General features: G+C 37.9%; 1 protein-coding gene across 1 annotated transcript in view; it reads right to left on the reverse strand.

Annotated features, from left to right (window-relative positions):
* Window positions 1–13,245, reverse strand: part of fig4a (FIG4 phosphoinositide 5-phosphatase a) — a 280,104-nt gene that overhangs the window by 247,648 nt on the left and 19,211 nt on the right. The window contains exon 3 of the mRNA XM_028791311.2: window positions 7,553–7,651. Within this exon, the coding sequence (XP_028647144.2) occupies window positions 7,553–7,651 (99 nt within the window). The remainder of the gene's footprint in view (window positions 1–7,552; window positions 7,652–13,245) is intronic.

Below are 13,245 nucleotides of genomic sequence, written 5' to 3' on the forward strand. Positions count from 1 at the left end.
TGCTGGAGCAGACACTGCCTCACAGCAACCCTGACAGGAATTAAGCAAGAATCTTAACTTTAAGTATACATGACAACCAATAGTTTTTTTTTCAAATAAGGTTTCTATTCATGTTAAATGTTGAGATGAAGTAATATACATTTCTCCACGAAGAATTGTGTCAAGTTATTTGGGGGAAAAAGTGATGAGCAAACAAACAGTTTGAGGTCTTACCATTTCTTTTCAATGAGAGTAAAGTCATGACTCAGAATGGACCACATAAGAATAACAGTTTTCTTAATTTTGAAACAAAACACTGTTGTGCCAGATGTATTTATTGGATAATTTTTCTGCTAAGCAACATACACACCCAGAATTATTTTACACTGTTTCCCATTGATTTTCTGTTGATTTTGACCAGTCTAGGAGTCCCTGATGTTCAAATACACTCCCATAAAATGATGCAATGTCACAATACTTTACTGTGGAGAAGTTATTTATTACCTGGAAAGAATTATTCCTGGTGTTCTAAAAGAACACCATTTTACTGAAATGCTTTCGAGATTGTTGACCCATAAACACCTAACATAACTGTTACGTTATGTTATGGTCTTCTTTGACTAATTCAAAGTAACAACTGGTATTGCAGTAACTTTCTTAGTAACTTCCCACTTTGTTTACCAATAATAAGATATAGCCAGATCTATGTAGTGTGGAGGCATATTCATTTTGTTCACTCCTAAATTTGTTTTTTGGGGATCTCCTTTGCAGCGACTACAGCACAGCACTGTGCTAGTTGTGCAATGAAGGCAAAAAAAAAAAAGAAACACCTCCTTTCTGAAGTTCCCTGTCTTCTTTGTTTTTTGTGCTTTTGAACTTTTACCTGTTAGTATAGAGCAGCAAGTTGAACTAGCAACTACTAATTGGATCCAAGTTCCCACTTGACTGGTATCAGTTTTCAATATGGACCAGCTTCACCAGCTAGTAACACTAAGCTCTAAAAGCAATAAATAAACTATTTTTTCAAGTAACTAAAAGGAGTTCAGGGAAGGAGAGCATCACAATTCAATAATTAAACAAAAATAACAAGCAAATGTGATTTAAAAGTATTGTAAGTACTGCAGGAGGATGTTTCTTATGGCTTAATACTCTCTAGGCTCACACACCACAAATGATTAGCTCATTCAATGATAATGAGATAAGGACTTTTAATTATGCATTTTGCCATCATTCCGAGCATATTCCTTCAGCACAAGAACTGTTCTTAGTGTGAGTCTTAACATTAGAATTTACTACTTCCACAGCTGGCAGAGCATCTTTTCTAGCAAAATAATCCTTTTGCACACGGTGTCATTTTGAATCATATTGCCTTTCCACTTGGTGCCACGTTGTTAATGCGTTTTGAAAGACCCTGAATATTTACTTAAACCCACCCTCCCACTCAGCCATATACGAATAAATTCTTGATTTGTCCACTGGATGTGGACAGCGTCTACAAAAGGATTTCTCAAAGCTAGTACTGAATCCATGCCTGCACATAACCTATTCTTGACACAGTATCCATGTGGTGGAGGTAAATAGAGTAATCATCATGCCCTAATTGATTCCTGTGTGTAATCCAATGAAACCAATGCATTAGGCAATCCACAAGTCAAACCCAGTGGCATTCTCCCTAGATTCTCAAAAGCACCTCACCTGTTTCCTCTTGAACTATTGTTATCACGGCTAAACACAGTCGTCACCCCAGTTTAGTGAGCTGCTCATGCTGCCACAGAAAGTGAGTCAAGGAAAAACATTTGATTCACTAAATTTTCTTAACAGGACAAGACAATGCAGAGAAGACATTAACAGACAAAAGAATAACTCAAGTGAAATTTGTGAAGAATCTCGAACTGTGCAATATCGGAGAAAGCTGCAGGTCCTCATTTAATAGTGGCAACCTCCTTAATCATGACAGACAGAATAACACTGCAAACTGAAAATAGTTCAGTCAAGAAAATCACACTGGATATTTCTGATACAATAAGGCATAATAAAGAATTAGAAAAGAAATAATTTTGCTCATCATTTAAATGTCATAACTAGTCTTCTAATTAGGAATTTAGGTAAAATCAAAACGCCAAACTTAAAGAAGTACCCAATATTTACTATAATTCTGTTATTTTTAATATCAGTGCTTTGCAATTCTTTAAAGCAGAGAAGAGTAACAAATGAATTACACTGTATATTATACATCAACCTTAATTGTGAAAGCAATTCCAAATCACTTAGTGTATCTGTAGTTTGTTATGACAGAGATTTCCACAATGCTACATAAGTTATATCTCTCTATTATAAAAGAAAATCTTGAGATGAGACTATTGACAAAAGACTTTTTCAAGTCCCACCCCCTTCTCAACCAAGCCCATTGTCTTCTCACCTCACATTTGTGTGAATGCTTTTGTCAGACAGAGTTCCTGCGCTCTCAGCTCTTATAAATTTTTATGTTTTCCTCACTTTAAGTTCCCAATAAAAGATGACTTATTATGTCCAAATATTATTAAAGAATTTCATCCCGAAGAGTTTATCAACAGAAGAAATGAGTACATGGGCAATCCTAGCACCGAGAAACGGTGAAGTCAAACGAATTAACGTGAAAATTGTCGATCAGTTACACGGCAAATTGGTTAAATGCATATCAATAAACTATGCTGAAACAGTTGGTGGTGATGGTGCGGAAAATGAAAACATCAACTTACAATATCCTGTTGAATATCTACAACTGTTAACACTGTTCGGTCTACCACCGGCCGAATTACTGTTGAAAGAAGGATATATCTTAATGTTATTGCATAAAGGTGATGTAGTGCATCTTTCATCGATAATATTAGACACCAAAGGAGATCTTGATATGCCATTCGTATTAAAACATTTACAGTTTCCCGTAAGAATAGCTTTTGCTATGACAATTAACAAATCACAGGGACAAACAATCGAAAAAGTCGATACATTTATTAGAGAGAAAGAAACAATTTTCACTCACGGGCAGTTACACGTTGCGTTGTCACGATGTAAGTCCTAACAAGGAATTAAAATTCAATGCAATACTGACAAAAAGTTAATTCAAAAAATTGTTTTTACTGAAATTTGACAGTAAAAGTGTAAGTTTAAAAAGTATTTGCATGTTAATTTCAAAGCCAAACAGAACAAAAACGTGTAACACAATGAATACCTCTAACGCAACTTGAAACATAATTTTTTTTCAATTTATTACATTTTACTATTTTTTATTATGGTTAATTACTCGTTGTAACGTAAAATAGTTCTATTATGCATATGTAACAATTCCCATGAAAATAACAATGTTTAAATTGTACATCCACATGCCCATACACGAGCAGCAGATCCGCAAAGTGGCTAGCGCGTAGCACCCGCCCGGGGGATAGCGAGCAAAGAGAGGTGGGGGCAGAGCCCACTAGTTGTTTAAAAAGGTTAAGTTACCTTTTTAGAAAAATGCATAAACAAGGTTTGGTATATGCTAGTTATACTAAAAATTAGATTTCCCCATCCATGATATAATACTTAGGTGATTCTCTACCTTTTTAAATGACAGATTAAAAAAAATTGACTTTTTTATACCATTCCACCGCAATTAGGTCCAAGTTTAACTTTGCAACATAATAATACAGTCTACTGCCTCTAATCCCTGGCTGAGACCAAGGAGAAACCCTGATTGTTTGTACATAGTCAGCCAAAAGATCGCAACCAACTGATCTCACTGGTTGATTGGCAGATTAATACATACTTTAATGTTCCAGGATAGACTACAGAAAAGTTTCAACAGGATCAATGTAATTTGTATCAGGTGTCCCAAGACCTAAGGTTTATACATACAGGTAGTCATCAACTTACGACCTATGCATTTTGTGACCATTTGACTTATGACCATTACCACATCTCACAGGCAAATGTCAGTTTTCGCAACGTCAGATCTGTATGCCGTGCAGTTTATTACCTGCAGCAGTTTCAACTACATTCAGTCACATTTGTCTTACAATTACAGGGAAAAAAGGCAATTGATCTCGACACAAAAATGAAGGTGATCAAGCAGTATGAGGGAGGAAATAAAGTGAATGCAATTGCATGTGACTTACTATGCTGTACTGCTGTGATTTGGCTTTCAATCCGGTTAACCTCCTAAGCTTCTGCTTTGTGACTCATGAAGTGCCGCTTCATGCGAACCACCATGAAGGGGTAATGAACCACATTAAACTCCTTATTCTCTTAATGTTTATTATTAGAAGGTTGAAACATTTAAACAGAAAACACATGAATGTTCTGCCAGTACAATTCCTCCTTTCACAGTTAACACAATGAACACTGGATAATGCTCACGCTGATGATGTAACATAACACAGACAAAGAAAGGATTTCTGATGCTGTCAATGGTTAGGTACCCATGCAAGCAGCAGTAATAACGAAACAAAATAATAAAATAAAAAAAATAATTTACACAAAAAAAAAAAAGATAGGAAATCTACACAAAGTGCTAAGAATGATGAATAAAAGGATATAAAAAATATGACTTGAGATTTATTAAACTGTACTATACATACGGTCTAGTTTCAATATATATACCCATCCATCTTACATCCAGATCAACTTACAACTGCTCCATCAGAACCGAACATGGTGGTAAGTTGTGCCTTGTAACTCAAAGCAGCAGACTATGTTTTACTAATGCATCCTGTAACCAAAACGAACAATATCTGCGATATTTAGGGTTTCTAGTAATTATATGGAGAAAGGTTTCCAAACATTATATTGGCTAGCACTGTTGTCCAACTGCCTTTCATAGAATTTGAAACTGAAAGTTAACAAAACATTTATGAATTGTTTTAGACACCTATCACCAACACAAACAGCAACACTAAACATTAGTCTATAGCACAAGTATGCTCCATAATACACTAATATTCTATCCAATTTGGGGTGGAGTGGTGGCTCTGAGGCTAAGGATCTGTGCTGGTTCGAATCCCCGTCACTGCCAAAAGAGATCCTACTCTGCTGGGCCCTTGAGCAAGACCCTTAACCTATAATTGCTCCAGGGGCGCTGTACAATGGCTGATCCTGCACTCTGACCCCAAGGGGTATGCGAAAACTAACAAATTCCTAATATGAGAAATCGTATAAGGAGAAATAAAGAACAAAAAAAAAAAGATTAGCAAGTTAGTTCTTTACTTAGAATCTCAAATATTTCACAAAATGTACCTTGATAAAATACTGTTGAAAGCACACAAGAGCAGTATTAAAAAAAGACAACAAAAGCAAGAAAAAATGTATTGAATACTTAACAAAAATCACAGAAAAATAAGTGAAGGTAGTATTCACTCAAGATCCAAACATTAGCAAAGAACAAGCCTTACTAACAGGCCATGGGAAACTATTGCAGAGTGTATGAACCCCAAAGCTAAATCAGTCATTTTACACTAAATATCACTTTTACTGGGAATTTGTCAGGTTTTCCTGGCTAATAACTGACGGTATTATACATTGACATCCTTATGGAAAAGCCTTCATAATTAAAGTTCTGCATATTATTTCAATGAGGGTTTCTATGACAGTGACCCTCATAACCCAAATAAAGCCAAGGGGGCCAAGATATATAGAAATAGCAAATTTAACTAAACTCTAGTGAAGTATAAAAATGGGGAACATAAAGAAGCAAATAAAGAGTATAAAACAACATAACCTTCAGTCTCTCTGTGCCTATACTTCCACTTGCATGCCATAAAGTGCCACAAACAATCAAGATCTTATTTTCTGCCTCTTTCTCACTGTAGAAACTGGCCTCTGTTCGTTCTACCAGTCAAGCCTAACCACATTAATTTCAGGGTCAAGGGAAGCTGTGCTGTTGCATTGGGGACACCACGCATTTCCTGACCTCAAAAGTGTGCCCTTCATAGTCTCTTGAGAACTCAGTTTAAATGCATTTTATACAAAAGTGGTAGATAACGAAGGCCATTTGTAGAAGGCTCTCATATAAAGATTCACAAAGATAACACTTTCCACCACTTGTTAGTTTCTCAAACTTTAAAGATGCAGGTATGAGGCAATGTTTTTACTTGCACCCGTGGGCACCCCTGTTGAACTCATACTCGTTTAAAACTCTATGGCCATGAAAAATAGACCAGCAAAGTAACAAAAACAAAAAAAAGCACAACAAACCTATATTTATTATATACTTTTTTGGGGATTAATAGCAATAAATGTCACAGCCCATACTGTATTTCCGAGTGCTATAGTAAACAGTAACCTGCAGTTTTAACAAAGAAGATTGGTTATTGTTGCCCTTCCTCTGTTTCTTACAATGTAAAGGCAGCATTACTTGTGCATAGGTCCTAATGGGAAGAAAGGGAACTTGGGTAATTGTGGGGAATGAGGTAGGACCTTAATCCAGTGTAGCATCCCCCCACCCCTTCCTTTATGAACATCCTTGCCGCATAATACACAAATAAATAATACAGTTAGGCAGTCTCACAGTGCATGGAATTCACATCAATTTACTATAACAGGAAACTTTAGTTTATATGACAGAAATAAGTCTTTGTAGCAACACCAACCCATCAGAAAGCAAACAAACATTTGTACAGTAAATGCAACACAGAAGAAAAATTATGCAAAATTTAGAGTTACTAAAAGGAAAATGGGAGAAAACTGAGCAACTGCAGAGTGAACATGGGAAATCCATGTAAACATACCACTTGGCAAACATTAACAGCTTTAAGCACTATGAAGAAGCAATAATACCTAATTTGTCATCAAGATGATCAATGTTAAAGGCATATTTAAAATGATTTAAAAGGCCAGGCTATATAAATTATGATATATATTCAAAATAGTTGAACATCTGAAAATAAAGATGCTGTATTGTTGGACACATCATAAACAATATCTACAATAAAATCACCAGTTGTCACCATAATAGTGCTCAAGTTCATCAGTGCTGGGCTGGGTTGTGAATCCACGACACTGGAATTGTGAGACAGAAGCACTAAACGCCACACCACAGGAAAATATGCTATGCAAGTAGGAGAATTAAATGAAATAACAGTAAATATGTTGACAGTTTCATAGTCTTTTATAAGGCAGAGGCTACAACTTTTTAATCTGAGCTTTCAAATAAATGTTGTTTTTACTCATGATTGATGATTAATATAATGAGCTGTCTTTGGAAAGAAAGGGGAAAACTACAAGAATGTTTAAGGTTTTCGAGAAGGATTTTTCAAGCTAAGAGCAAAAGGAATATTTATTACACTATATATTTTAAATTGTTATATCTATTTACAAATCTAAAATCACATCTATCAAAGAAAAACAGGTTGAAATGTTTTTTTCTAAAACAAAAGTATTTTAAACCTTTTATGTTTTTCAGGCTATTTAATTAAAACCTCAAGTTCTAATGTTTTGTTAAAAATAAATTAACATTAAAATAATTTGTCCTATTAGCCCTTCTACATAAATTTAAAAAATTCTAAATTCATAACTTACAATAATTTATTCATTAAGTATTTTGCAACAGCTTCGTACTTACCTTATCATCAATAATAACCAGGTCCTTGGGCTCAGTACGATCAATTTTCAAAACACGGTATTTGGTCTCTGCATGATTGCATCCAACAAGGAAATACCTCTAAAAACAAATTCATAAGTGTGTTACATCACAACAATCTTTCTCTACCTTGTAAAATAAAATACACAAAGATTGTGCGATTTAACAATAGTAAATATAGCAAGCTAAGACAAATGTGTCTGTGTTTTACAAGAGAAAATCTTTACCACAAATTCTGCTAAAATTACATGGATAATGAGAAACTTAGTCTAAATGGGAATAGCACTAAACCTTACTCAGTTAAAAAAGAAAACAACATTTGATTCAGACTGTTTGCATATCATCAAAACAGAGGTACCAACACTGATTGGAAAACATATCTGTTTACTTGTCCTGGAAAGCTCTACACTATGTGCAGCTTAGCTTAGAAAACAAGTAATCATTGCTTCACCTAATGATTTAAAATGTATTTGAAAAATGTTCTCATTAGTCCAAACTAAACTATTCAAGATAAACACTGAGAACCAAGATAAAGCTAAACTTACCTGCAGTGCCATCTAGTGATTTAATCTATCTCAATTGCATATGAAAAAAAATTCTATATTTTACTCAACTTACAAGTACTGACATAGCCAATAAAAGGTGTCATTTTGCTTGACTAACTAAAAAGATTACAATATGCAAGCTTTTGAGGAAACTCACGGCTAACACAGTACAACACCCAAGTAGTGATACATAAAGAGCAATTAAATATGAGGAAAACATGGCAAACAATAAAAGAACTTTGTATATACAAAGTAACAGTTTTACAAATATTTTCATAAAGAGAAGGCAAAAATATAAAAAAAAAAAAACTTCTTGTACTAAGCACAATAGGAACTTAAAACTTTAACAGGATGCTGGGTTATACAGCATGCTGTATCTAGTACAAAGCAAGAAAAATTACACTTACACTAGTGTATATTGCATTTTCAAGAAGAGATCTGAAGCATTTCATGTAGTTTTGGTTTCCATACAACAAAAGTTCATAATAAAAAAGCATAGCTTGCCAGCTCTTCCTGCACAGAATAATCCCAAAATGTTTCAAGAACAAAAAATTAATGTGTTTTATAAATAAAATGACCCAGAAAGTGTTAAATAAAACACAAACATACTACAGGAGATATGACAAAACAAAGAAATCTTATTCCCACTACACTGTCCTAAACAGGCATGACCTTCATTAATCTCTCTCAGACTTGGCCTCACTCTCTCTCTCTCTCTCTCCTAACTTCTTTACAAACCTCTTTCCAAATAAACACTAATGTTTCAATTCCAAGCCCAGATCCAGAATCAATTGGATCAAGGGTTGAGATCAGGAAAAGAAAAAAAAAGTGTTTTTTTGCAGCAAATTTGCTGGTTATCACCAGTGAGCTCATTCACCGAATTTCTCTCTGAAAACCTACTGAGCATCCAGCTTAGGCAGTCTTCCCCCCATGATGCTTTGTGAGGCCAACATCACAAAAAACCTGTAAGCAGCTAATTTGGCTGGGAAAGTCACTAGCCAGTGCACCACAAGTGCCTCAAAGGGACTCCACAACAAGCAGAGAGATAAAATAATTTAATACTAGAGGCACCAAGATCGATGTCAATTGACAATATGTTTTAAAATCCTAACTTCATCAGTATGCACGTCAAAGGAACTCATAATTAATTGCAGAAAGAACAACGCAGAGCCCGTCACACTATACATCAATGAATACTGTGTAGAAAGGGTTTCAGCTTTTATGTTTCTGGCCATGGTGATATATAAGAACCTTTACTGGACTATTAACATCATCACAGTAGTGAAAAAGGCACAGCAGAGGCTTTATTTCCCAAGGGCTTTCAGAAAAAAACAATCTGCAGGAGAAAATACTGGAATCCTTTTACTGCTGCTCTGTTGAAAGCATGAGGACTTAAGGCATTTCTGTATAGTTTGCCAGCTGCACAGCAGCAGACAGAAGAGCCCTTCAAAAGGGTCATTAACACTGCCCAAAGGATTATTGGCTGCTCTCTGCCCTCACTGGAGGATCTATTCAGCAGTCACCTTCTCAACCAAGCAAACAATATATTAAAAGATATATCCCACCTGGGACATCATCTATTTGACCAGCTGCCCTCAGGCAGAAGCTATAGGTCTGTTATAGCAAGGACTAACAGATTTAAGAACAATGTTTACCCCAAAGCTATATGTGAACTGAACAAAAGAAACAGAACAAACAATAATCTGTTTTGATCAAAGGTGATTTTCATCACTAAAGCACTATAATACTAATAGAACATTGAGCACATGTTTAAATGTCATTGGTAGTTTTATTTATACACTAGACAAAGAGCCCGTTTCGACAACGTAAGATGAAACAGGCACGAGTGGAATAGTAATAAGTATAAGCACCACAAACCTGATATAGGTGTATTGAATGAATGTGTAATTAGGCCTCGAGCTGTAGTCGAAATCGCCTTTCAGGCCTCTAGAGCTTTAATCGAAGACGCCTTTCTCTTTTGAATTTTTGCGGCCCTAAATCCGCAGTCTGCCGCGATGTTGGGGCTGGATGTCGGTCGAAGTCGCCTTTCTCTTTGAATTTTCGCGGCCGTAAATCCGCCGCCTGCCGCGATGTAGGTTTCGTAAGGTTATTCGGGCAGCTGCGCAGAAGGCGACTGCGCATTCGGCTTCGGACAGACGTGAGTGAGTGAGTGAGTAGGCTGGCGAATTATATATAAGATTTATCCATGCAATAACTGGTGATGATAAACCTTATTAGCTATTTTTAAATCGGTATACATGCATGTATGTGTATATGGGTATCTATGCAGTGTCACACATGTGCGATTGGGAGGCAGCTAAAGGGCCTGAATATTAGTAGTCCCACGCCAAACCAGGGGATGGCGAGGTGCACTGACTTTCTCTCTCAATCATCTACAGACCATCCACAGGAAATCCTGCATGGTTCCAGAGCCATTGATTTGACATCACTTCCAGTTTCGCCCCCACTGATGACGCCACTTTTGGTAGCAGCCTTTAAAGCTGCCATCTTTACAACCTTAAGATCAGTTCAGTTTTAGACTCAGACGTGTGAGCATCTCACAATCTAATTACCCATTTGCAGCCATGGCACAATATATTTGTGGCTGCCCCAAACCTTTTTGGTCGTCTTTCGACTGTTATTGTGACAGTGGCGTAGTCGGCAGGATGCAAGAAACCCAGAAGAAACAGGGACAGGACCTGAAAAATAACCAGGTGAGAGAGTACCAGGACAGAGTTTTCGTAGTGGGGGGGGGGGGGGGGGGTCGTCCTGTGGTCCAGAAAGACCCGGTGCAGGAGGCGAAGGGGGCTTATTATGCTCTCTCAGAGGAGACAGCTATCCCCCCCCGCCCCCCCCCACTAGGGTTAAGACCCTAGCTAAATGTGGGGCATCCCCAGACCAACAGATGGAAAAATGAAAAAAACTGGATATTCGACCCAGAGCGGCCCGACCCAGGAGCAAGCCTTTGCTCTCTGGAAGAAGATGGCACTATGGCTAAGGTCATTTGAATGTATCACCATCCAGACAGAAAATAGCCTATTTATTGAACTACTAATTAAGACCCTTCCTGAGCATTTCACCCAGCCAGTCTGGGGAGAGTTTCAACATGAATGAGCTCATAGAGCTCATTGAATCATCTAGGATGGCCATGTAATCTGGAAGAGCAGAAAGGTCCTTTAGCGGACACCATGGGATTACATCCCACAAAATCTGCCTCTCCCTTACAGCCAGAGCCTGTTCCAAAGTCCCCGAACCCGTGGGCGCGCAACTTGAGGAATGAGGACGAATGCAGGTGGAGAGAGAGGGAGATGTTATGTGCACTTACAAACACCCTGATGATATCACATAAGGGAGTAGTAATTGTAAATGGATTTAAAGTTGAAGCACTCTTTGATTCCAGCAGCAACATTTCAATTGTTGATCGCCAATATATATTACCGCAACAGTGGGAAAAATTAAAGACCAGTATGACTTGTATACATGGAGAAATCCGACAATATAAAACCGCCCTATGTTTCATCAGCCATCGAAGATCGCTAAAAAAAATTCCCTGTAACAGTCCTCCCAAATCCACCTTTTCCGGTGATACTGGGGTGGGACTGGTCTAACAATAACTGCGGTTTAGTACAGACTACTCCCAAACATAATTATAGGCCTCATTATAGACAGGAATGACCCATCTCAAGGAGTCTCCACTCCATGTAATAAGCCAGCGGAGAGAGATACGGAAGATCAAGAGGGGAATGGGGAGGTTTCTGGACTGTCGCAGACGGAAACATCATCACCCAGTGCCTCGATGAGGTTAGACCAGACCCACTCTCCAAGATACAATTTCAATTTAGAGTAACACCAGCTTTTTTCAAAAGGGAGCAATGGAACAACGACCTGCTGAAATTTGCTAAAAATGCAGTCGTACTAGTCAGTGCCCAACACACTTATCAGCCCATGCCACAGGGTCCTCACTTTGTGATAGAAAATGACCTATTATATCGGGAAGAGGAGCATGAGAGGGAGGTGCGGAAGCTGTTGTTAATCCCATGTATCTACCGACGGCATCTGTGAATTGGCACACGCCCACCTCCTAGGAGGCCATTTGGGCACCGAAAAAACTTGGCCAGGAATTAATGAGAAGGTTCACCGTTTTTGTATCTCTTGTCCAGAGTGTCAATTGTGGCAAATTACTAGGACGGACCAAGCTACTCTCATTCCCCTTCCCTTGATTGATGTCCCCTATGAAAGAATTGAGGTTGGTATAGTAGGACCACTAGAGCCCTCAGCCCAAGGACAAATATATATTAGTTCTCTTGGATTATACTACCGGATATCCTGAGGCTGTTCTTTTGTGCTCAGCCGCGTCTAAGGCTATCGCACGGAAATTGATAGGGGTCTTTGCACAAGTTGGCATCCCTAAGGAAGTTCTTACAGATCAAGGGACGCCTTTTACCTTGGAAGATGTTAAAGGAGACGACCAAGTTACTTAAAATAAAGCACTTAAAGACTGCGGTGTATCATCCTCAAACCAACGGTCTAGTTGAGAGGTTTAATCAGACTCTCAAGCAAATGCTTCACAAGGTGGTCAGCGAGGATTGTTACGCGATAGATTTGGAAAAATTCAGCGCATTCTAAAAAGTCACATGGAAGAGGCACAAGCAGCACAGGCCCAATATTATGACCATAGTACGACCCTCCGAGAATTCCATCCAGGGGATCGTGTCATGGTTTTAGTTCCTACCTCCCATTCTAAATTGCTACCCCATTGGCAAGGAGGTAGTGAACGAAAAACCAGGAAGGACCTCTCTGATTGCACACGACATTGTGACAGAGCCCGGGGTTATAGTTCGAGAGCACCCCTGAGACAAATAAAGCAGAGGTAGAGCTTGAAATCAAGCGTATGCTGGAACTAGAAGTTATAGTGAAAAGTCATATTTCTTGTTCCAGTCCGAAAGTCTTGGTTAGTAAGCCTGACGGAAGTTGGAGGTTTTGCAATGACTTCCATCGACTTAATCAAGTCTCCCAATTCGATGCTTATCCAGTGCCTTGAGTGGAAGACATCTTTGAGAGGCTTGGACGGGCAAATAATTTGACCACACTTGAAATGAAAAAGGGGTACTGGAAGGTTCCTTTAACGGA

The sequence above is a fragment of the Erpetoichthys calabaricus genome, chromosome 3, assembly GCF_900747795.2.
Source record: "Erpetoichthys calabaricus chromosome 3, fErpCal1.3, whole genome shotgun sequence".
In the NCBI taxonomy this organism is placed as follows: domain Eukaryota; kingdom Metazoa; phylum Chordata; class Cladistia; order Polypteriformes; family Polypteridae; genus Erpetoichthys; species Erpetoichthys calabaricus.